Source organism: Podarcis liolepis (assembly GCF_965112155.1).
Source record: "Podarcis liolepis genome assembly, chromosome: 4".
Taxonomy (NCBI): Eukaryota; Metazoa; Chordata; class Lepidosauria; order Squamata; family Lacertidae; genus Podarcis; species Podarcis liolepis.
In genome coordinates this window covers 106,363,868-106,387,820 of record NC_139558.1, presented here as the reverse complement: position 1 = coordinate 106,387,820, position 23,953 = coordinate 106,363,868, and the positions used below count along the sequence as shown (strand labels likewise).

The following is a 23,953-nucleotide window of genomic DNA, read 5'->3' as shown; positions in this document are numbered from 1 at the left end:
CTGCAGAGCTTAAAAGCAGAGACATCACCTTGCCAACAAAGGTCTGAATAGTTAAAGCTATGGTTTTCCCACTAGTGACGTATGGAAGTGAGAGCTGGACCATAAAGAATGCTGATTGCCGAAGAATTGATGCTTTTGAATTATGGTGCTGGAGGAGACTCTTGAGAGTCCCATGGACTGCAAGAAGATCAAACCTCTCCATTCTGAAGGAAATCAGCCCTGAGTGCTCACTGGAAGGACAGATCCTGAAGCTGAGGCTCCAATACTTTGGCCACCTCATGAGAGGAGACTCCCTGGAAAAGACCCTGATGTTGGGAAAGATGGAGGGCACAAGGAGAAGGGGACGACAGAGGACGAGATGGTTGGATAGTGTTCTTGAAGCTACCAGCATGAGTTTGACCAAACTGCGGGAGGCAGTGGAAGACAGGAGTGCCTGGCGTGCTCTGGTCCAGGGGGTCACAAAGAGTCGGACACGACTAAACTACTAAACAACAACAACATTCCTGCCCTTGATCTGATTCTGCCTTCTGCCACATTGGCCTATGCTCCCCATTTGGTTTCGTCTGTAAATGTGATGAGCATCCCCTCAGTTCCTTCATCCAACTCATTCATAAAGACGATGAATGACAACGGGCCCAGGATTGAACCCTACAGCACCCCTCTTGTCACTTCTCCCAGGGTGTTGAGGAACCATGAAGGAGTCCTCTTTGGGTTCGGTCAGTCAAATCCACCTAACAGTTTCCTCATTCAGCCCACATTTTACCAGCTTTCTCACAGAAAGATCACGGGGGAACTTTCTCAAAAGCCTTACTGAAATCAAGATGCACTATTTCCACAGCTGTCCCCTGACCAACAAAGATTGTAACTCCATCCAAAAAAAGGGGAGGAGAGATTTCTCTGGCTTGAATTGTTTTTGAGAAAGCCATGCTTTCATCCTTTATGTTTCTGTTGTGAAATCTTCAGATGGAGGGCACATAAATATTAAAAATGATAATAAATAAGGATATTGACAAGCTGAAACATGTGCAAAGGCAATTTATGTAATTATTTAATTTGTATACCACCCGAAACAGTGGTGCCAACTTGAATAAAATATTGGTGGGGGGCCAGGTAAGGCCTGCCTTGCACAATCAATCACATGATGCATAAAGGGCATTGGAATGGCGATGCCTATCAACTGGGGGGGTGGCCCCCTCAAATATACTATTGGGGGGCAAAACCCCCTTGGCCTCTAAAAGTTGACTACTGTTCCCACATGTCACAGGTTGGTTACAACATAAAAAGACAATATAAAAACACATAATATACATCTGTAACCCCCCTCACTACATTTTAAAAGGGCATTAGATGTCAATAAGCCAAAGGCCTGGTTAACAAGGTGCGGATTTGCCTGGCTCCTATAGCTGTATAATGGTTTTTCCAACCTTGGCATGAATTCTCTGATGGGATGTGAGACTGAAGCTCTTCCTGAAGCTCTTTCCACATTCCACGCACTCATAGGGTTTCTCCCCTGTATGAATTCTCTGATGCCTAGTGAGATGGCCTCCCTGACTAAAGCTCTTTCCACATTCCACACACTGATGGGGTTTCTCCCCTGTATGAATTCTCTGATGCTTAGTGAGAGAGGAGTTATGACTGAAGCCCTTTCCACATTCCATGCACTGAAAGGGTTTCTCCCTTGTATGAATTCTTTGATGGGAAGTGAGATGGGAGCTCCTACTGAAGCTCTTTCCACATTCCACACACTGATAGGGTTTCTCTCCTGTATGAATTCTCTGATGCTTAGTGAGATAGGAGCCCATACTGAAGCTCTTTCCACATTCAAAGCACTGATAGGATTTCTCTCCTGTATGAATTTTCTGATGCTTAGTGAGATCAGAGCTCTCCCTGAAGCGCTTTCCACATTCAAAGCACTGATAGGGTTTCTCCCCTGTATGAATTCTCTGATGCTTAGTGAGATCTGAGCCCTTCCTGAAGCTCTTTCCACATTCAACACACTGATAGGGTTTCTCCCCTGTATGAATTTTTCGATGGGAAGTGAGACGGCAGCCCATACTGAAGCTCTTTCCACATTCCACACACTGATAGGGTTTCTCTCCTGTATGAATTCTTTGATGGGAAGTGAGAGAGGAGCTCTGCCTGAAGCTCTTTCCACATTCCATGCACTGATAGGGTTTCTCCCCTGTATGAATTCTCTGATGCTTAGTGAGATCTGAGCTCTTCCTGAAGCTCTTTCCACATTCCATGCACTGATAGGGTTTCTCCCCTGTATGAATTCTCTGATGCTTTGTGAGATCTGAGCTCTTCCTGAAGTTCTTTCCACATTCCATGCATTGATAGGGTTTCTCCCCTGTATGAATTCTCTGATGCTTAGTGAGAGAGGAGCCCTGACTGAAGCTCTTTCCACATTCCACACACTGATAGGGTTTCTCTCCTGTATGAATTCTTCGATGGGAAGTGAGAGAGAAGCTCTGACTGAAGCTCTTTCCACATTCCACACACTGATAGGGTTTCTCTCCTGTATGAATTCTTCGATGGGAAGTGAGAGAGAAGCTCAGACTGAAGCTCTTTCCACATTCCACACACTGATAGGGTTTCTCTCCTGTATGAATTCTTCGATGGGAAGTGAGAGTGGAGATCTGTCTGAACCTCTTTCCACATTCCACACACTGATAGGGTTTATCCCCTGTATGAATTCTTTGATGGGAAGTGAGAGAGGAGCTCTTACTGAACCTCTTTCCACATTCCACACACTGGTAGGGCTTCTTTCCTGTATGGATTCTCTGATGGGAAGTGAGATCAGAGCTCTCCCTGAAACACTTTCCACATTCAAAGCATGGATAGGGTTTCTCCCCTTCATGAAATTTCTGATGCTTAGTGAGATGGGAGCTCTGCCTGAAGCTCTTTCCACATTGCACACACTGATGTGGTTTCTCTCCTGTATGAATTTTTCGATGGGAAGTGAGATTGGCGCTCTGCCTGAAGCTCTTTCCACATTCAACACACTGGTAGGGTTTCTCTCCTGTATGAATTCTTCGATGGGAAGTGAGAGAGAAGCTCTGACTGAAGCTCTTTCCACATTCCATGCACTGATAGGGTTTCTCTCCTGTATGAATTCTCTGATGCTTAGTGAGATGGGAGCTCTCCCTGAAGCTCTTTCCACATTCCACACACTGATAGGGTTTCTCCCCTTCATGAAATTTCTGATGGGAAGTGAGATTGAAGTTGTTCCTGAAGCTCTTTCCACATTCCACGCACTGATAGGGTTTCTTTCCAATGAGAATTCTTTGTTGTGAAGTGGAATGGGAGCTCTGACTGCGGCTCTCTCCATACTCCAAATTTTTGCATGGCTTCTCCTCTCTGGGGTTTTTGTCATGTTCATCCTTGTTCTTGTTTTCCAATTCATCAAAATCTGCAATGGAGACAAAAAGGGATTAGAGCCTCAGAAACAAATCAAGAAGAACTGAAGGGAGTTGGGTCTTTTTTCATTGCCTTTGTTGGTTGTCATTAACCAACATTTTTATTCATATATTCTGATGGATTGTTGAATGTTGATTTGTTTGATATACAGTAGTGGCCAAAATTGTGGAAGCCTTTTGGGGAAAAAGTGTATTTCAGATATTTGATGGCTCGTAACACAACTTCGTTTAGAGTAATACCACAAAATTATGTATCAATGGAAAGATAATTTAATGAAGAATGTAATTATCTGTATTCTATCAAAAGTCATAGCGGAATAACCAGAAAAAGGAAGCACAACTTGCTTAGCTTGACTTTTGTTAGTGTGTTATGTTATATTGTGGAAAGTTGATATAAAATTTACAGATTGTATATTATTAAGAGAGAATTACATGAAAATGATGCATAGATGGTATATCACACCAGTGAAAATGGCAAAGATGTTTAAGAAAGAAAATAAGAGATGCTGGAGATGTCAAGAAAAGGAAGGAACATTTTATCATATGTGGTGGGAATGCAAATGCATTAAAAAATATTGGGAAATGATATATAATGAACTGAAAAGAATGTTTAAAATGAACTTTGGTAAACAGCCTGAAGCCTTTCTGTTAGGTATCTCAAATCAAGAGCTGCCAAAAGAAAAATGGACATTATTTATGTATACTATAACAGCGGCAAGAATCTTGACTGCACAAAATTGGAAGATGGAAGAAATACCATCAAAAGAACAATGGTAAGAAAAACTGATGAAATATGCAGAATTGGCTAAGCTAACAGAAAAACTACGAGAGAAGGACAAAAAGGATTTTAAATGAGTTTGGGAACCATTTACAGGTTATTTGCAGAAACAACAACTGGCAGGGTCTGAATAAACTTTATTATAGTAACAGAAAAATTAGATCAATAAAAATATTCAATAAATATTCATTTTAAAAAAGAAAAAAGAAAAAGATTGAGGAAAACTTAACCAAAGCTGGCCTTTCTATATTTGTGAAGAGATATAAGGAGAGTCCCATGGACTGCAAGAAGATCCAACCTCTCCATTCCGAAGGAAATCATCCCTGAGCGCTCACTGGAAGGACAGATCCTAAAGCTGAGGCTCCAATACTTTGGCCACCTTAGGAGAAGAGAAGACTCCCTGGAAAAGACCCTGATGTTGGGAAAGATGGAGGGCACAAGGAGAAGGGGACGACAGAGAACGAGATGGTGGGACAGTGTTCTTGAGGCTACAAACATGAGTTTGACCAAACTGCAGGAGGCAGTGGAAAGACAGGAGGGCCTGGCGTGCTCTGGTCCAGGGGGTCACGAAGAGGCGGACACGACTAAACGAATAAAGAACAAGATAAAGAGACTCAGTCACTACAAAATCAGACTGGTAAAGGCAGGAAAAGGTGCACAACAGCAAGTGATGATCGAAGAATGGAGAGACTGTGTCTGCATGACAGAAGAAAATCATCTGGGTGTTTACAAGATGACATGGCGCAATGGAAGGTGAAGTTGAGGGCAAGGACTGGTCTAAATGCTAGAATTCCAAGGGAAAAGCCATTATCTCTCAAGCCAAGGTGGAAAAGATTAAACTGGACTAAAACCCATGTTAACTGGACAGCGGAAGAATGGGACAGTGTTATTTGGAGCGATGAGACCCAAATCTCCTTGCTTGGTAGTGATGGCATGAAATACGCGAGGAGGAGAATCGGAGAAGATTTACATCCTACTTGCATTACACTGACCGTGAAACACCCAGACAGTGTGATGATCTGGGGTTGTATGACAGCAAAAGGTGTGGGCAGAATTTGTGTCATTAATGGGAACGTCAATGCCCCCAAATACATAAATCAAATACTTGAGCCTGAACTGAAGCGTTCTGAATGTGAAATCCTATTCCACTGCTGGAATGGCCTGGGAATAGGCCAAGCGAAAATATTGGGAGCCGACTAAAGAAACTTGTTAGTCAGAAGCAACCCAGCAATAAAGCCCAATTAATAGAGGCAATAATTCCATCTGGGTTTCACATTATTTTTTTATTTTTTAAAACTGATATTTATTGAGAATTTTAAAGTTACAAAGGAAAAAAAGAAGGAAAAAATAAGAAAAAGAGAAAGAAAAAGAAAAGAGTAGATAAAAGTAACAATTAAACAATACAAATCAATAAAAACAAAATCAAAAAGAAAAAACAAAACACACAATGCAACACAATCAAAAAACAAAAATATACAACAAATTTAAAAACAAATCCAATATTCCCAAATCCTTAACTTTCATTAACTTATTTCATCGACCTCCTCAAACCTCCCTTTTTTGTATTCTAGTTGTTAATTATCTCAGCAAATCCTTTCCATCTTTCACAATATTCTGTCATTAAACTACCTTAATCTATTTTAACCTTATCTTACCATAAAAACCTTAAAACTTAAATCTTAAATCTTACTTATACCTAATTCTTTTAACCATAACGTATTTTTACATAATTCTTTTTAACATTTCTGCTAAAGCCAATTAATTTCATTCCAACATTTTTCTAATACTCATTAATTTTGCGATACTTTTCTAAATAAATTTTTAAAACTTTCTTCCAATCTTCATCCATCGTCTCTTCTCCTGGTCTCGGGTTTTGTCAGTCCTTTCTATCCCATCCATCTAGTCCATCAACCTGGTGACCTTATATCCGAGGCTCTTAAGCCCTCCTCCCACCCCAAGTCTTCAGGAAAGCCATCCGATGCCCGGCGGGGGGGGGGGGGGGAGAACGTCTCCTCCCGCCGCCGGGCATCCGAACGAAGCTCCGATGCCCGGCGGGGGGGGGACGTCTCCTCCCGCCGCCGGGCATCGGATGGCTTTCCTGAAGACTTGGGGTGGGAGGAGGGTTTTCCTTCCCACCGCCAACATTCAGAATGCTGTTCTGAATGTTGGTGGTGGGGAGGAAAAACCCTCCTCCCACCGCAAGCCCCGGGAACAGAGGAGAAGCGCTGCCTTTCCCCCCCCGCCTGCCTTCCCCCCCCCCGCCTGCCCCGGGCGATCTTAAGTTGCTGGCGGGCGGGAGCGAAGCGTTCGCTGCCGACCCCCAGCATTTTAAAATCTCCAAGGGACAGCAGAGAAGTGTCTGTCCCGGGGAGATTTTAAAATGCTGGGGGTCGGGAGCGAAGCGTTAGCTGCCGACCCCCAGCATTTTAAAATCTTCCCCTGTCCCGGGGAGGTTTTAAAATGCTAGGGGTCGGCAGCGCTTCGCTCCCCACCCCCAGCATTTTAAAACGCTGTTCCGAAGGGGGGGCGGGGACACCTGCCCCAGCCGCCCCACTTCGGAAAGCTGTTCCGAAGTGGGGCGGGGGGGCGGGGACACCTGCCCCAGCCGCCCCACTTCGGAAAGCTGTTCCGAAGTGGGGCGGGGGGGCGGAGACACCGCCCCCGCCGCCCCACTTCGGAAAGCTGTTCCGAAGTGGGGTGGGGGGGCGGGGACACCTGCCCCAGCCGCCCCACTTCGGAAAGCTGTTCCGAAGTGGGGCGGGGGGCGGGGACACCTGCCCCAGCCGCCCCACTTCGGAAAGCTGTTCCGAAGTGGGGCGGGGGGCGGGGACACCTGCCCCAGCCGCCCCACTTCGGAAAGCTGTTCTGAAGTGGGGCGGGGGGCGGGAACACCTTCTGAAGGCGGGCAGGGGGCGAAAGTCTTTGTCCCCCCTGCCTGCCTTCCCAGGGGCTTTTAAGATCGCCCCGGACAGCAGAGAAGTCCTCCGCTGTCCCAGGGTTTTTAAAAATGCTGGGGGTGGGAAGAAAAGCCCTTGTCCCCCCCCCCAGCCTTCAGAAGAGGTCCGGGGACAGACTGTCCCCGGACCTGGTCTGAAGGCGGTTTCCCTAGGAACGCATTAATTGATTTTCAATGCATTCCTATGGGAAACCGTGCATCGCAAGACGAAAAAACCGCAAGACGAAGAGACTTGCGGAACGAATTAATTTTGTCTTGCGAGGCACCACTGTACTTTACTTTGTTTTCTTCTCCTTTCACTCTGGGTGACTCCAACTTGACAATATTTTTGTCCCTTCTTGACAAGTCAGCCCCTTTTCCATAGTCAACACTCAAATCCATGTGGTATTTAAAGGCATGTTTCAAGGCCCTTCCAAAGTTAGGGGCCCCCACAACTCCGAGCTCCCCCTGGCCTAAAGCCAGACTTGAAAAATCAAAACATCTCTGCATAGGGGGGTTTATCCAGCCCCCCATCTCCAAACCAAGCAGAACTCCATCTCTCCAAATCTGACTTTTTCCAGGCTCATTCATCAAATCCAACAACTCATGTTCCTGCTGGGCCACCACTCCCTCCATCTCTGCCACCCGAGGTCCAGCAACAGCCTCCTCCCTCATCTCATCTATCAAAGCACATTCCTGGATTAATTCCTGAGTGGGTTCTATATAGGTACCCACTGCCTGTCCAAAATTTCCTATCGCAACTGTCATCAAATCCATTTTCTCATGCAACTGTTCCAATAAAGCACTTGTCTTGCAAAAGGCAAGCACCAGAGCTTCTGAGCACATTCTTGTTCAAGGTCGAAGTCTGGTCCCACGATCTTTAATCTCTACAGCTGCAAAGCTCCCCAGTTCGGCTTTAATAACAGTTTCACGAGCTCCCTCTAGGGGAAACAGTTTCTATTTGTATCCATCTTTTTTTCCTTTTTTCTTTGAAGGCAGATTTAGCAACAAAGTTTTCCTTTTTCGGATATTTTGTCAAAATTTTGTTCCTTTTAGAAGCAAAAGGAAACAATGGAATCAATATTTTTCTGTTCTTTTAACTATCTGTCAAAGACGTTTGTCCATAGTCAATGAGCTTCTCCAAAACGTCTGTCTTGACACCCCGCTCCCAGGTTCAAGACGATGGAAAATTACCTTTCTTTACTCTCTCTTCTGCAGGTTTGAACAGTCCAAAAAAAGGTTCCCCCCTCTTCTCCTGCTTCCAAGGGGGGTTCAGTAATTTTAAATGATGAAAATTTAGTCCTTTACAAACAACTTTCTGAACTCTAGCTTGCCGTGTCTTTGCTTCAATCTATCTACAAAAGCGGAAGGCGGACTTCCTGTTTAGACCTTCCCACTTTCGGTGCCTAATTAAGAAATTTCACAGTCCAATTTTCCGTTCTACTCACAGGCAGCTGTTTGAAATCCAATTGTCCACAGGAAAAAAGTCAGCGCGCTCCGGCAACAGCACTGCGGCTTCACTCCGTGAAAGAAGCAGTCGATTCAAGGCACCGCGCCACTCACCCCACGTCACTCCGGATCCCCAAAACCGGGTTTCCCTGCGAGTGGAGGGGGCGCAAAGGTGCCAGCCGAATCCCACGTCCACAGGCTTCTCCCGCCTGTGGTTTTTGATGGGTCTCCGCCTCGCCGTGGCGGTTCAGACCCTGTTTTCCACGGAGCGGATTCCTCCCAATCGGAGGAAATCCGCCATTGCCAGAGGCGCCAACCTGAAAGTCCTCTGGGTTTCACATTATTACAGCTGCAGAACTAAAAAACTTGCTTCACTCCATGAGAAGGCGTTGTAAGGCCAGAATTAAAGCGGAATGTTACCAAAGTCCGTATTAATTGACATGGTGAGAATATCTATATATCTCCTTTTTTTCTATGTGTTTCACATTTCTTTTTAATGACTGCTGTTCTAATAAATACTCCTTCATAAAAGTTATTGCATTGCAATTTTCATTAAATTATCTTTCCTATGGTATCACTCCCCCCAAAATTGGTGTTATGAGCCATCAAACTTTGGAAACACACTTTTAAATAAGTTTCCATGATTTTAGCCACAAGTATAAGTTGTTCATTTAAAGTTAATGTACTTTTTATATGGGATCAGATTGTTGTTATTAATGTTTCATGTTTATATATGTGTTGGCTGGGTGCAACCCAATCAGATGGTCCAGGGATAAATAAAAATTATTACTATTACTATTATTATAATTGTAGGGATCAGACGGGATTACCATGAGGAATTATAAAATATACATCAAGCCATTGTGTCCACGATGAAAGCATTGTGTTGACTGGGTTTGATATATTGACGATAATTTCTGATTAAATCCCATAAGATTCTACATTCCTGCCCTTTTCATGCCCTTTTGCCTCTGCTGCCCTTTTTTCCTTGCTCTTCACGAATCACGTACACACTTGGACAGGCAGGCGTCCTGTGTCCTCAAAGACTGGGCAGTTTCGTCTTTGTAGTTTTCTAATAGGTAATCTTAGGATGTTAATCTTAGGGCCAGGAAACAGGTTTCACATTAAGGTGATAATGGTCACTGTCCTCCTGGCCATCCCCCTTATCATATGTACAGTGGTACCCCGCAAGACGAACGCCTCGCAAGACGGAAAACCCGCTAGACGAAAGGGTTTTCCGTTTTGGAGGCGCTTCGCAAAACGAATTTCCCTATGGGCTTGCTTCGCAAGACGAAAGCCCATAGGGAAATCTCTGGGACAGCGGGGAAGCGCAGCGCATTTAGAAGCGCTCGGGGAAAGCAGCGCACTTTGCTGCTTTGCCCAGAGTGCTTTTAAATGCGGGCGGCTGGGAGGGAATCCCTTGGCCCCCCGCCGGACTTCCTGAAGCTCTTTTGAAGTCCGGCGGGGGTGCAAGGGATTCCTTCCCAGCCGCCCACGTTTAAAAGCACTCTGGGGAAAGCAGCGCACTTTGCTGCTTTGCCCGGAGTGCTTTTAAATGCGGGCGGCTGGGAGGGAATCCCTTGGCCCCCCGCCGGACTTCCCGAAGCTCTTTTGAAGTCCGGCGGGGGTGCAAGGGATTCCTTCCCAGCCGCCCACGTTTAAAAGCACTCTGGGGAAAGCAGCGCACTTTGCTGCTTTGCCCGGAGTGCTTTTAAATGCGGGCGGCTGGGAGGGAATCCCTTGGCCCCCCGCCGGACTTCCCGAAGCTCTTTTGAAGTCCGGCGGGGGTGCAAGGGATTCCTTCCCAGCCGCCCGCGTTTAAAAGCACTCCGGGGAAAGCAGCGCACTTCGCTGCTTTGCCCGGAGTGCTTTTAAATGCGGGCGGCTGGGAGGGAATCCCTTGGCCCCCCGCCGGACTTCCCGAAGCTCTTTTGAAGTCCGGCGGGGGGCCAAGGGATTCCCTCACCGCCGCCCGCCTTTAGAAGCGCTCGGGGGAACACCTGCCCCAGCCACCCCGCTTCGGAACGCTGCTCCGAAGTGGGGTGGGGGGCGGGAGCACCTGCCCCAGCCGCCGGGCTTCGTAGCGCTGCTGCGAAGCCGGGCGGGGGGTGGGAACACCTGCCCCAGCCACCCCGCTTCGGAACGCTGCTCCGAAGTGGGGGGGGCGGGAGCACCTGCCCCAGCTGCCGGGCTTCGTAGCGCTGCTGCGAAGCCGGGCGGGGGGTGGGAACACCTGCCCCAGCCACCCCGCTTCGGAACGCTGCTCCGAAGTGGGGTGGGGGGGCGGGAGCACCTGCCCCAGCCGCCAGGCTTCGTAGCGCTGCTGCAAAGCCGGGCGGGCGGGGTAGAACGCCTGCCCCATCCGCCCCACTTCGGAAAGCTGTTCCGAAGTGGGGCGGGGGGCGGGAACACCTTCTGAAGGCGGGCGGGGGGCGAAAGTCTTTGTCCCCCCCTGCCTGCCTTCCCAGGGGCTTTTAAATCGCCCCGGACAGCGGAGAAGTCCTCCGCTGTCCGGGGCGATTTTAAAATGCCGCCCGCCAGCATTTTAAGATCGCCCGGACAGCGGAGAAGTCCTCCGCTGTCCCAGGGTTTTTTAAAATGCTGGGGGTGGGAAGAAAAGCCCTTGTCTCCCCCCCCCAGCCTTCAGAAGAGGTCCGGGGACAGACTGTATATTGCTTGTTTATTACCTCCAGGGTTGCCAGATGCTCTTCTTTGTAGTTCTGTTCTTTGTTTACCCTGTGCTTAATTAGTTTTAGTAGTTTAACTTTCTCCCCACGTGGGTTTGTTGAAATGCTCAGAAGAAATCTGATTGGTTCTTACGAACACTCTGTAAAAAGTTCTTTTGTGAATAAAATGGTGTTGGGTGTAGTGAAGGGTTAACCTTCTGTGTGAAAAGTGAAAGCGGTTTTGTTGCGAGCAGGACGCAGAGAAAATGCAGCTTGAATCAGATGGAAGTTCTTGATTGTAAATATGCTACTTTTGAGCAAATAAAGGGATATTAGGACAGAAGAAACGTGTGGGACTTGTTCACTGCTCTTTCCACACACATCGCTGCGTAATTCTGCTAATTGCTTTACGACCGCCTGAAAGCCACACTGCGTAAACAGAAGCTACAGAGGCTCCCAGGGGGAGCGTGGCTGGGCGCCGAACAATAAAGCAATAAATCTACCTAACAAACGGCCTGGGCCGGGGACTGCGGAGATTGGACGGACAAGCACAGAGAGACACGCACCCTTCCCAGAGTCTTGCTGGTTCAAGCCTCTGTGTGTATTCTTATTAATCAGAGTTCAATCATAGAATCATAGAATCATAGAGTTGGAAGAGACCACAAGGGCCATCGAGTCCAACCCCCTGCCAAGCAGGAAACACCATCAGAGCACTCCTGACATATGGTTGTCAAGCCTCTGCTTAAAGACCTCCAAAGTAGGAGACTCCACCACACTCCTTGGCAGCAAATTCCACTGTCGAACAGCTCTTACTGTCAGGAAGTTCTTCCTAATGTTTAGGTGGAATCTTCTTTCTTGTAGTTTGGATCCATTGCTCCGTGTCCGCTTCTCTGGAGCAGCAGAAAACAACCTTTCTCCCTCCTCTATGTGACATCCTTTTATATATTTGAACATGGCTATCATATCACCCCTTAACCTCCTCTTCTCCAGGCTAAACATGCCCAGCTCCCTTAGCCGTTCCTCATAAGGCATCGTTTCCAGGCCTTTGACCATTTTGGTTGCCCTCCTCTGGACACGTTCCAGTTTGTCAGTGTCCTTCTTGAATTGTGGTGCCCAGAACTGGACACAGTACTCCAGGTGTGGTCTGACCAGAGCAGAATACAGTGGCACTATTACTTCCCTTGATCTAGATGCTATACTCCTATTGATGCAGCCCAGAATTGCATTGGCTTTTTTAGCTGCCGGGTCACACGGTTGGCTCATGTCAAGTTTGTGGTCAACCAAGACTCCTAGATCCTTTTCACATGTACTGCTCTCAAGCCAGGTGTCACCCATCTTGTATTTGTGCCTCTCATTTTTTTTGCCCAAGTGCAATACTTTACATTTCTCCCTGTTAAGATTCATCTTGTTTATTTTTGCCCAGTTCTCTAATCTGTCAAGGTCATTTTGAAGTGTGATCCTGTCCTCTGGGGTGTTAGCCACCCCTCCCAGTTTGGTGTCATCTGCAAATTTGATCAGGATGCTCTTGAGTCCATCATCCAAGTCCTTGATAAAGATGTTGAATAAGACCGGGCCCAAGACAGAACCCTGTGGCACCCCACTAGTCACTCTTCTCCAGGATGAAGAGGAACCATTGATGAGCACCCTTTGGGTTCGGTCAGTCAGCCAGTTACAAATCCACTGAGTGGTAGCATAGTCAAGACCGCATTTTACCAGCTTCTTTACAAGAATATCATGGGGCACCTTGTCAAATGCCTTGCTGAAATCAAGGTAGGCTACATCCACTGCGTTCCCTTCATCTACCAGGCTTGTAATTCTGTCAAAAAACGAGATCAGGTTAGTCTGACATGACTTATTTTTCAGAAATCCATGCTGACTATTGGTGATCACAGCATTCCTTTCTAGGTGCTCACAGACTGTTTGCTTAATGATCTGCTCCAGAATCTTCCCTGGTATTGATGTCAGACTGACTGGGCGGTAATTATTTGGGTCCTCTCTTTCCCCCTTTTTGAAAATAGGGACAACATTTGCCCTCCTCCAGTCTGCCGGGACTTCGCCTGTTCTCCAGGAATTCTCAAAGATGACTGCCAGTGGTTCTGAGATCACATCTGCCAGTTCTTTTAATACTCTTGGATGCAGTTCATCTGGCCCTGGAGACTCGAATACATCTAAACTAGCCAAGTATTCTTGTACTATCTCCTTAGTTATTCTGGGCTGTGTTTGCTTTGCTGAATCATTTGCTCCAAATTCTTCAGGTCAGGCATTGTTTTCCTTATCGGAGAAGACTGAGGCAAAGAAGGCATTGAGGAGTTCAGCCCTTTCTGTGTCCCCTGTTTGCATTTCACCATCTTCTCCTCTGAGTGACCCCACTGTTTCTTTGTTCTTTCTTTTGCTACGAACATACCCGTAGAAGCCTTTTTTGTTGCTTTTAACCTCTCTAGCAAGCCTGAGTTCATTCTGTGCTTTAGCTTTTCTGACTTTGTGTCTACACGTGCTGGCTATTTGTTTGAATTCCTCTTTGGTGGTTTCCCCCCTTTTCCATTTTTTGTACACATCCTTTTTTAATCTTAACTCAGCTAAAAGTTCTTTAGATAGCCACCCTGGCTTCTTTAGGCACCTTCCATGTTTCCGTCTCATAGGTATTGCCTGACATTGTGCTTTTAGTATCTCCCTCTTAACAAACTCCCAGCCATCGTGAACTCCCTTTCCTTTTAGTATTACTGTCCATGGGATCTCACCCAGCACTTCCCTAAGTTTTATGAAGTCGGCTTTCTTAAAGTCAAGAAATTGAGTCCTAGTATGCTTGGCTGCTCCTTTCCGCTGTATAGTAAACTTCAGAAGAGCATGATCACTCGCGCCTAATGATCTTTCCACTTCTACCCCACTAACCAGGTCATCAACATTGGTTAGGACCAGATCTAAAATGGCTGTTCCTCTTGTTGCTTCTCCCACTTTCTGGACAATGAAGTTGTCTGCAAGGCCAGTGAGGAATCTGTTTGACCTTATGCTCTTGGCTGAGTTTGACATCCAACAAATATCCGGGTAAATGAAGTCCCCCATTACTACTATCTCCCTTCCTTTTGCATGCTTGGTCATCTGTTCCAGGAAGGCATCATCTATGTCCTCCGTTTGGCTTGGGGATCTATAGTAAACTCCCACAATGAGGTCCCTGTTATTCTTCTCTCCCTTAATTTTGACCCAAATGCTCTCACTTTGGCTTTGTGGTTCTAAATCTTGGATCTCTTCACAGGTATACACATCCCTGACATATAACGCCACTCCTCCTCCTTTCTTGTCTGGTCTGTTTCTCTGAAATAGATTGTATCCCCCCATTATTACATTCCAATCGTGGGACTTATCCCACCAGGTTTCAGTGATGCCTATTATGTCATATTTAGTTTGCTTCCTAATCCTTCCTTTACTTTGCGAACGCAACAATTATCACTGATTCTACTACCTGAGGTTCAATCAGCCTGACTCTTCTCTGGGACGGATTTTGTTTGGCCCAGTCTTGGCATTCCCCCCATCGCCAATGTCAGGCGTCTCTTTGGTCAACCCAAGACTGACAGCAGCAAAAACAAAAACAGAAAGAGCCAGTGTGGTGTAGTGGTTAAGAGCGGTAGTCTCATAATCTGGTGAACCGGGTTCGTGTCTCCGCTCCTCCACCTGCAGCTGCTGGGTGACCTTGGGCCAGTCACACTTCTCTGAAGTCTCTCAGCCCCACTCACCTCACAGAGTGTTTGTTGTGGGGGAGGAAGGGAAAGGAAAATGTTAGCCACTTTGAGACTCCTTCGGGTAGTGATAAAGCGGGATATCAAATGCAAACTCTTCTTCTTCAGAAAACCTGACAGAAGCTACTTATCTTTCCTAACAACTCTGAAGCTGACATTTAAGATGCCTGGGCAGTTCAGACCAGCCCAACCGTGGTATAAAAAGGCAGAACTGGAGGAAGATGGTTCACAGAAAAAACTGGAGTTTGCTGTTCAAGGTTTATTGTGGGGGTGTTAGGTTCCCAGGTGTTGTATTGGGCGCTGCTGAGCTATGTGGAAATATATGAGGTTTGTTACATAGAGGTATTTTTTGAATTTCCAGGCAGATAGGACGATCCCACAGGGAGCCTTACCAAGAGAGGCCACGGTCCCACGATTCTCCTCCATGACGTCCTTATGCAGAGCTCTCTGGTCAGGATCCAGCAACGCCCACTCCTCATCCGTGAAATGAACAGAAACATCTTCAAAGCACACTGGACCCTAAAAGAAAAAGGGAAATGTCCTCCTCTGAGACAGCAGAAATATGATCTGCTACACAATGCTCTGTTATAACAGATTGAGGTCGAATCCTGACAAGACAGAAAGTACTCTTTTGGGGGACAGAGGGTGGGCAGGTGTGGAGGATTCCCTGGTCCTGAATGGGCCAACTGTGCCTCTGAAGGACCAGGTGCGCAGCCTGGGAGTCAGTTTGGACTCACAGCTGTCCATGGAGACGCAGGTCAATTCTGTGTCCAGGGCAGCTGTTTATCAGCTCCATCTGGTATGGAGGCTGAGACCCTACCTGTCCACAGACTGCCTCACCAGAATGGTGCATGCTCTGCTCATATCCCGCTTGGACTACTGCCATGCGCTCTACCTTGGACTACCTTTGAAGGTGACCCGGAAACTACAACTAATCCAGAATGCGGCAGCTAGACTGGTGACTGGGAGCAGTCATTTTTTGTAAGTAGGTGGTACTCCAGTTGGTGTTTTTCAAGTAATTCTGCCTACGCAAGCATCCCAGTTTCCCAGATGGAAGGATCCACTTTCTCCTCTCCTCATGTGCTGTTTTGGGAAGTTCCCTCCCAGTGCCCTGGAGCCAAATTCAAGGGGTTCATGGGGGCATGGAGAGGGGGAGGAGTGGGGGGCAGGCCCCATTTTACAGCAATGGGGCTGGCTAGGTGAATCCTGGACACTGTTGGTTACGGTATCCAAAGCTTAGAAGCCATTTTTTGTATTCAGTGATTAATATAGAAATACAAGAAGCGTAGTCTGGATGACCAACTGTCTTGGAGGATCTAGCTGAGACTCCTGCAATGCAGGGGGTAGGACTTGATGACCTTTGGGGTCCCTTTCAACTCTAGGATTCCATGAAAACTGCAACTACAGATGAATCCTACTGGCGACATTCAGAAGGCTGGTGTAAAGTTGGTGTTTCCCCTTTGCAGTAACACTCTGGCACAGTCAGCGTGCTACTTAGAGTCTTTATTACACATATACAAGAAACAGCTACAGTTCAGAATTAGGCGTCCAAACCTGTCGAGTCAGATTCGGGGAGCGGCTTCCTACGATTCCCGCGCAAGACGTCTTTGATCCTTCTTGTCTGTGCTGATTTGAAAGCCCCCTCCCTTCCGGAGTCTCAGCTTCCTCCCTGAGCCTCTAGGTGGTTGAGGGGATCTTCAGCATCCCTGAGCCCCGGCTCCCCCCGACTGCTCTCTGCCCCCCCCCCGTTCTGCCTCTTCTGTCCATTACTCCTCCGAATCCTCCCTGACAGCTGGCGTCACAGAGTTATATGGGCAGGAAATCCCACAGTTCACAGCTGGAGTTAACTCTTTATCAGCAAGAACACAATATTCACAGACTTGGCTGAGTTTCAGGCCTAATGAGAAGAGCAGCTCATTCCCTGAGGGTTTGTCAGTTTGCATTTCTTAGTGCAGAAAGTATGAATCTGATATTGATCTTTTCTATTCTAGTTAGTTCAAGAGGGTTCCGGAAGCTGCTCTGAATAAAAGAAACAAGCAGAAGGTTCCTGATGTTTGGGTTATTCCTTCAGAGAAGCTGAGTACAGCTGGGTTAAAGTGGTTCTGTCATCTCTTCTGTCAAGAACCACTGGCAGTCATCTTTGAGAATTCCTGGAGAACAGGCGAAGTCCCGGCTGACTGGAGGAGGGCAAATGTTGTCCCTATTTTCAAAAAGGGGAAAAGAGAGGACCCAAATAATTACCGCCCAGTCAGTCTGACATCAATACCAGGGAAGATTCTGGAGCAGATCATTAAGCAAACAGTCTGTGAGCACCTAGAAAGGAATGCTGTGATCACCAATAGTCAGCATGGATTTCTGAAAAATAAGTCATGTCAGACTAACCTGATCTCGTTTTTTGACAGAATTACAAGCCTGGTAGATGAAGGGAACGCAGTGGATGTAGCCTACCTTGATTTCAGCAAGGCATTTGACAAGGTGCCCCATGATATTCTTGTAAAGAAGCTGGTAAAATGTGGTCTTGACTATGCTACCACTCAGTGGATTTGTAACTGGCTGACTGACCGAACCCAAAGGGTGCTCATCAATGGTTCCTCTTCATCCTGGAGAAGAGTGACTAGTGGGGTGCCACAGGGTTCTGTCTTGGGCCCGGTGTTATTCAACATATTTATCAACGACTTGGATGATGGACTCAAGGGCATCCTGATCAAATTTGCAGATGACACCAAACTGGGAGGGGTGGCTAACACCCCAGAGGACAGGATCACACTTCAAAACGACCTTGACAGATTAGAGAACTGGGCAAAAATAAACAAGATGAATTTTAACAGGGAGAAATGTAAAGTATTGCACTTGGGCAAAAAAAATGAGAGGCACAAATACAAGATGGGTGACACCTGGCTTGAGAGCAGTACATGTGAAAAGGATCTAGGAGTCTTGGTTGACCACAAACTTGACATGCGCCAACAGTGTGACGCGGCAGCTAAAAAAGCCAATGCAATTCTGGGCCGCATCAATAGGAGTATAGCATCTAGATCAAGGGAAGTAATAGTGCCACTGTATTCTGCTCTGGTCAGACCTCACCTGGAGTACTGTGTCCAGTTCTGGGCACCACAATTCAAGAAGGACACTGACAAACTGGAACGTGTCCAGAGGAGGGCAACCAAAATGGTCAAAGGCCTGGAAACGATGCCTTATGAGGAACGGCTAAGGGAGCTGGGCATGTTTAGCCTGGAGAAGAGGAGGTTAAGAGGTGATATGATAGCCATGTTCAAATATATAAAAGGATGTCACATAGAGGAGGGAGAAAGGTTGTTTTCTGCTGCTCCAGAGAAGCGGACACGGAGCAATGGATCCAAACTACAAGAAAGAAGATTCCACCTAAACATTAGGAAGAACTTCCTGACAGTAAGAGCTGTTCGACAGTGGAATTTGCTGCCAAGGAGTGTGGTGGAGTCTCCTACTTTGGAGGTCTTTAAGCAGAGGCTTGACAACCATATGTCAGGAGTGCTCTGATGGTGTTTCCTGCTTGGCAGGGGGTTGGACTCGATGGCCCTTGTGGTCTCTTCCAACTCTATGATTCTATGATTCTATGATTCTAAGGTCATGCTGACTATAAGAAGAGGCCAGAAGGGGACTGGCTTTCACTTTCTCTTTCTATACTTCTCTCTCTCTTCCTTCTGGTGTTCTGTACATAGTATGTGTTAAGCTTAAGGTTAAGTGTTAAGGTTTAGACTTATTATATGTTGTGGTAAGTTTAGGTTAAGTCTGCTGCAACTGAATTTCTTATGCACAAGGCCAATCCTGAATGTTTTGGATTTGGGACCATTATGCTCATTTGCCTTCAATAGCAGTAAAGCTCTGCTGGATGAAATACAATTGCCTCTGGTCTATTTTTGGGAATCCTATAACGTGTTTAGGTTTTACTCTGCTAACTATACATTGGAGTTCTGCTCTGGATCAATATTGAGTCGAATTTTATAACGGTGTCTTCCTCCACAAAATCAATTGCTGAGAGTGAAGGCCCCCAGCTCCCCACAAGTTTCTAACTCCCCTCCTCTCTGGGGTTTCTGGCAAGTGATCCAACAGTGCGCCAGTGTGCAGCCTGCCTTTGCTCCTCCATTGTCAGAAGTCTCCGGGCTCTGAGAGACAAGCAGGGAGGGTGGCTTATGGCAGAAGGAGAGGGAGCCCCCGGTGGCTCCTCCTTCTCCTGACTCTCCTCTGCCTCTCGACCTCCCTCCTCCCACTCGCCTCCTTCCTCTTCTGCCTTTGATTCTGGACTGCATTCTGCCACAGAGTCTCCCAGCTCACTATGCCCTGTTGCCCCTTCAGCTTCTGACACCTCCTCTTCCCAGGTTTCTCCCTCTTCTCCCACTGACCTCTCATCCTTCTTCTACCTCCACTCCTTGGTCTCTAAGACGTCCTCCCTTCCTGGTTCCCCGGCTTCTTCCTCCCACCATTCCTCTGTGCCCAACCAGTCCATGACATTGCTCCATCCCTCAGCCTCTGTCCCCACAAGGCAGCTTCCCCTGACCTGATCTGGTTCCACAGCCGCTGTTTCTCTTCTGCCCCCATGAAAACATGGATCAGGAGCTTTTGCCGGCATCATTCTGTCACCTGCAAGAGAAAAAAGGTAAGCAGGATGCCAGGAGTGCCTCTTCTCTCAGAGGTGTAACAGGGCATCTCTAACTACAGATGGGCCTTTCAGAAAGCCTTTCCTGCTGAAAGCATTTGGAGGTTTGTGCCCATTTCATATGTTAGATGTGCAAAACCCATTTCCCCTCCTCTGGACCCTTGGTCCCAACTGCCCCCCCCTCCAAAAAAGAACCCACAGATTAGTTGGAAAACCAACAGAATGAGACCAAATGGAGAAAAGCCACCTTCCTCCTTACACAGTGGCGCCTCTCTGGTGTCCAACGGAGGCCTCTCTGCTTCACAGGAATCTAGGTCCATTTCCTCAAAATGATCCTTTTCCTGATAAAGAAACAAGGATTGAAATCAGAGAAAGGTGAGAAATATTAGAAAGAGAATGAAAAAGACAAAAACTTTATGGGTGTTAGATCTCATTCCCAGAAAAAGAACGGGCATCAGTAGAGCATTATGGGATGTTCTCTGTCCTGTTTGGAGCCCATTGGGAGTATCCAGGCAAAGTCTCTCTCACCTGCTTTCTCTGTTTCTGCTTTCTCTCCTCTGCCTGACTCAGGAGGCAACCTTCGGCCAGGGCCACCGCCTGGGAACTGGTCTCCGCTCCACAGTCCCTCACCCAGCTCTCCATCTCCAGTGGAAGGACAGCCAGGAACTGCTCCAAGATCACCAGGTCCAGCATCTCAGCTTTCGTGTGCCTTTCTGGCTTCAGCCACTGACGGTCAAGGTGGTAGAGTCGGCTGCAAACCTCTCGGGGTCCTTTGGCCTCCTGGCAGCAGAACTGCCTCAACTGCTGGCTCTGCACCTCTGAGCGGAGGGTGCCCTCCTCACCCAGGATCTTCTGCACAGAGTTTTCCCAGAATCCCCCACTGCTCCCAGTTTGGTTGGCATGGCCTCTTCCTGCTTCAGGGCCAGCTGAGTCTCGCTCATCCATCTGTGCTCTCTGGAAGCCTCTCAGAGATCGGAAGGAACCCTTTGGTCTTCTGCCAAGTTCTATCTTAATGAGAAGCTCTTGCCAATCCTACAAAGCAAATGTTTTTTTTATGTAAAAGTTTTTATTATTAGTAGTAAATATTTATATTTTTTGTATAGTTTGTATAGTTTTGTTCTTTAGGTGAGAGGGTCAGGGCTGCCTGGGAGTCGGCCCCATTCAACAGAATGGCAGGGGGCGGGTTCCCCGGGGGGGGGGGGAAGCACTGGGACACTCGATCACAGTGATCACGGGTAGGAGGAACAGTTACACTAAGATCAGACCACGTCATTACCGAGGAGGCAGGTTTAGTCATTGTTTGAGGACTATCCTTCCCTCCAGGTCTGGTCTTGACCAGAAGGATACTGGAATCAGCAAGGGAGACCCACGTGACCTGAAGGGGCTGCTGTGCAATGCCAGGTCAATGATTCATGAGACCACTGCCATCCACGACTTGGATGGAGGACTTGACCTGACATGTTCACCTCTATGGATGTGGGTGATCTGACATGAAGTGAAACCGAAACAAAAGAAGTGTCATGGTCGGATCACTTCCTGGTGCAACTGGACTTCTCCACAACCCTTTCCCTCTGCAGGGAGGAGGGACAAATTCGGATGGCCCACCCCCGGTGCTTAATGGATCCAAATGGTTTCCAGAAAGGAGGAGGGGATGTTTTATCCCATGTTGATGGCCTTTCAGCTGATTTCCGTGTGGTCCCTGGAATGTGGAGTTAACCCAGGCTATCGATGGCCTGGTTCCAAAGCGACCTCTCCGATACATGGAGCCTGGACAGCCCCGTGGTTTTCCCTGGAGCTGAGGGCGATGAAACAATCACTGAGATGGCTAGAGTGTCGGTGGCAGAAAACACACTCTGAATCTGACCAGATACGAGTTAGAGCTCAACGTCAAGCCTACCAAGTGACGATGGCTGTCTAAACTGCCTCTATCTGCAGAAAACAACACCAGGAGACTATTGCAGGTGGTTCGCAATTTAGTGGAACCACCTGCATCATTGGGGCCTCAAAAGGACCCTAAGATCTCCTGCAATGATTTGGCAAAGTTTTTTTGCAGTTAAAGTCACTCAGATTTGGAAAGAGGTAGACTCCACCGTGGGAGCAGGGCCAGGGTGGGAGAGTGCTAGAGTTCTGTCTAGTCAGGTTGCGTGGGATCAGTTCAAGTTTCTTACCTCCAAGGATGTGGACAGGCTGCTTGGACAAGTGAAACTGACCACCTGCCTCCTTGCTCATCCTGGCTCATAAAAGCCAACCGGGAAGGGAAGGAAGGATGGGCTCTGCGGGGTGGTGAATGCTTCTCTCTGTGAGGGAGCCTTCTCAGACCCGATGAAAGAGGCGGTCCTTAAACCACCTCTTAAAAAACATATCTTTGGACCAGGCCAATATAGCCAGCTGTCACCCAGTCTCACATTTCCCATTTTTGGGCAAGGTGATTGAGCGGGTGGTTGCTGAACAACTCCAGGCACGCCTGGAGGATGCGGACCATTTGGATCCCTTCCAGTTGGGATTCAGGCCTCATCATGGGACTGAAATTCCCTTGGTTCATGATTTCCGGCGGGCTAAGGTGAGAGCTGCTTCCTAGTTCTGCTGGATCTCTCAGCAGCCTTTGATACCATCAACCATGGCATTCTTCTGGACTGGCTAGAGGGGCTGGGAGCTGGGGGCACTGTCATACAGTGGTTAATCTCCTTCCTCCTGGGCCATGTCCAGAAAGTGGGGGGGGGGATGAGTCTTCAGACCTTTGGGCTCTCACTTGTGGGGTGCTCCAGGGTTCTGTCCTCTCCCCCTTGCTTTTTAACCTATATATGAAGCCACTGGGAGGGATCAGCAGGAGGTTTGGGCTGGGTGTTCATCAGTATGCAGATGACACCCAGCTCTACCTCTCTTTTAAATCAGAACCAGTGAAGGCGGTGAAGGTCCTGTGTGAGTGTCTGGAGATGGTTGGTGGTGGATGGATGGTGGTTAACAGATTGAGGTTGAATCCTGGAGGCTCAGGGAGTAGCAGCGCCCATTTCCGGCTGCTTTGCCAGCAACAATCCCTTTGGGAGAGAGAGGATGTGGTCCTGGGATGCCCTGCTCTGGGTGCGAGGGGATTGCTGCCGTGGCCTCCGTGGGGAGCTGCCCTGGGAGACACTGGGAAACTGGTCCCCAATGCAGCAGCCAGACTCTGGGCTGGGATCCCTCTCTTTACTCCTGGCCTTCCTCTCCCACCTTTTTTTTGGGGGGGGGCTAGTCCACCTACTCGTCCAGCTTTGGAAAACCATTTGCACACGTTCCCTCTGTTCTGCAGTGATGCTGAGAGACGTCACAGAGAGTCAAAGTCCCAGGGACTCCTTTGTTTAAAGAAGGGAGATTTCGGGGGAGTCATTTTTTTCTGAAGGGGGGGGGCGGAAGGCCAAATGAGTTTGGGATCCTCTGATCTGCAGGAAGGAGAGCGTGGCAGACCTGGCCCCTCCCTGGCAGGACCCTCTCCTCCCTGATCAGGCCCCCCCCGCCTCCTCCCCTGCTGCAGCCCTGGGACCCCCACCAGATCCCAGAGAGAGAGGAGACTCACCAGATCCCAGAGAGAGAGGAGACTCACCAGATCCCAGAGAGAGAGGAGACTCACCAGATCCCAGAGAGAGAGGAGACTCACCAGATCCCAGGAGGGGGCAGCGAGGCAGCCCTTGCAGGAGAGACACAAAGCAACACCCCCCCCCTTCCTTGCAGGAAAGGACTGGGGAGGGGGGGCCTTGGCTCTGGAGGACCTGCCCCCCCCCGCCCGCTTCCTGGCCTCTCTAGGAAGGCAGCTCGCTTCCCTTTAACCCTTGCCAAGCCGAGTCCCCCCAGCTCAGCCCCGAAGAGATCCCGGCTGGCGAAGGGTCTCTCTAATCCAAGTGCAGAAATTGGGGGGGGGGGGGGAGTGGAGGTCCGGAGACGGGGAGCAACTGGGGCGGAGGGGGGAGCCTGTGCAACTGCCTCCCCCCCACTTTCCTTCCCGGCTGGACCAGAGCACCTTCTCCTGGGGGGGGGGCACGCCCCCTCCCCCACACCCACAGATTGACATATTCATGGAACCTTTTTTTTAAAAAGTAATATTTATTAAAGTTTTACAGACATGAGAGAATTTCAAAGTTTAAACTTAAAAAGTAAAGACAGAGAATCACCCCAATATCATGGGACCGTTTGAAAGCCGATTTTGCAGGGAAGGAAGGATGGGCTCTGCAGGGTGGTGAATGCTAAAGAGAAGGGAGCCTTCCCAGACCCCATGAAAGAGGCAGCTATTAAACTGCTTCTTTAAAAAAAATATCTTTGGACCAGGCCACGATGGCCAACTATCGCCCAGTCTCAAATCTTCCATTCTTGGGCA

General features: G+C 48.1%; 2 protein-coding genes across 2 annotated transcripts in view; one reads left to right on the top strand and one right to left on the bottom strand.

The window, feature by feature from the left end:
- Nucleotides 1-23,953, top strand: part of LOC310705094 (uncharacterized protein) — a gene marked incomplete at its 5' end in the record, with an annotated part of 105,973 nt that overhangs the window by 62,032 nt on the left and 19,988 nt on the right. The window lies entirely within an intron of this gene.
- Nucleotides 1,035-23,295, bottom strand: LOC310705060 (uncharacterized protein). The gene is made up of 6 exons (XM_083499395.1): nucleotides 23,213-23,295; nucleotides 20,137-20,640; nucleotides 19,868-19,949; nucleotides 19,510-19,592; nucleotides 15,371-15,497; nucleotides 1,035-3,412 (listed from the first exon to the last, which is right to left on the bottom strand). Exons 2-6 carry the CDS (start codon nucleotides 20,551-20,553, stop codon nucleotides 1,398-1,400), a joined length of 2,724 nt encoding a protein of 907 aa, XP_083355521.1. The 5' UTR covers nucleotides 20,554-20,640; nucleotides 23,213-23,295; the 3' UTR covers nucleotides 1,035-1,397.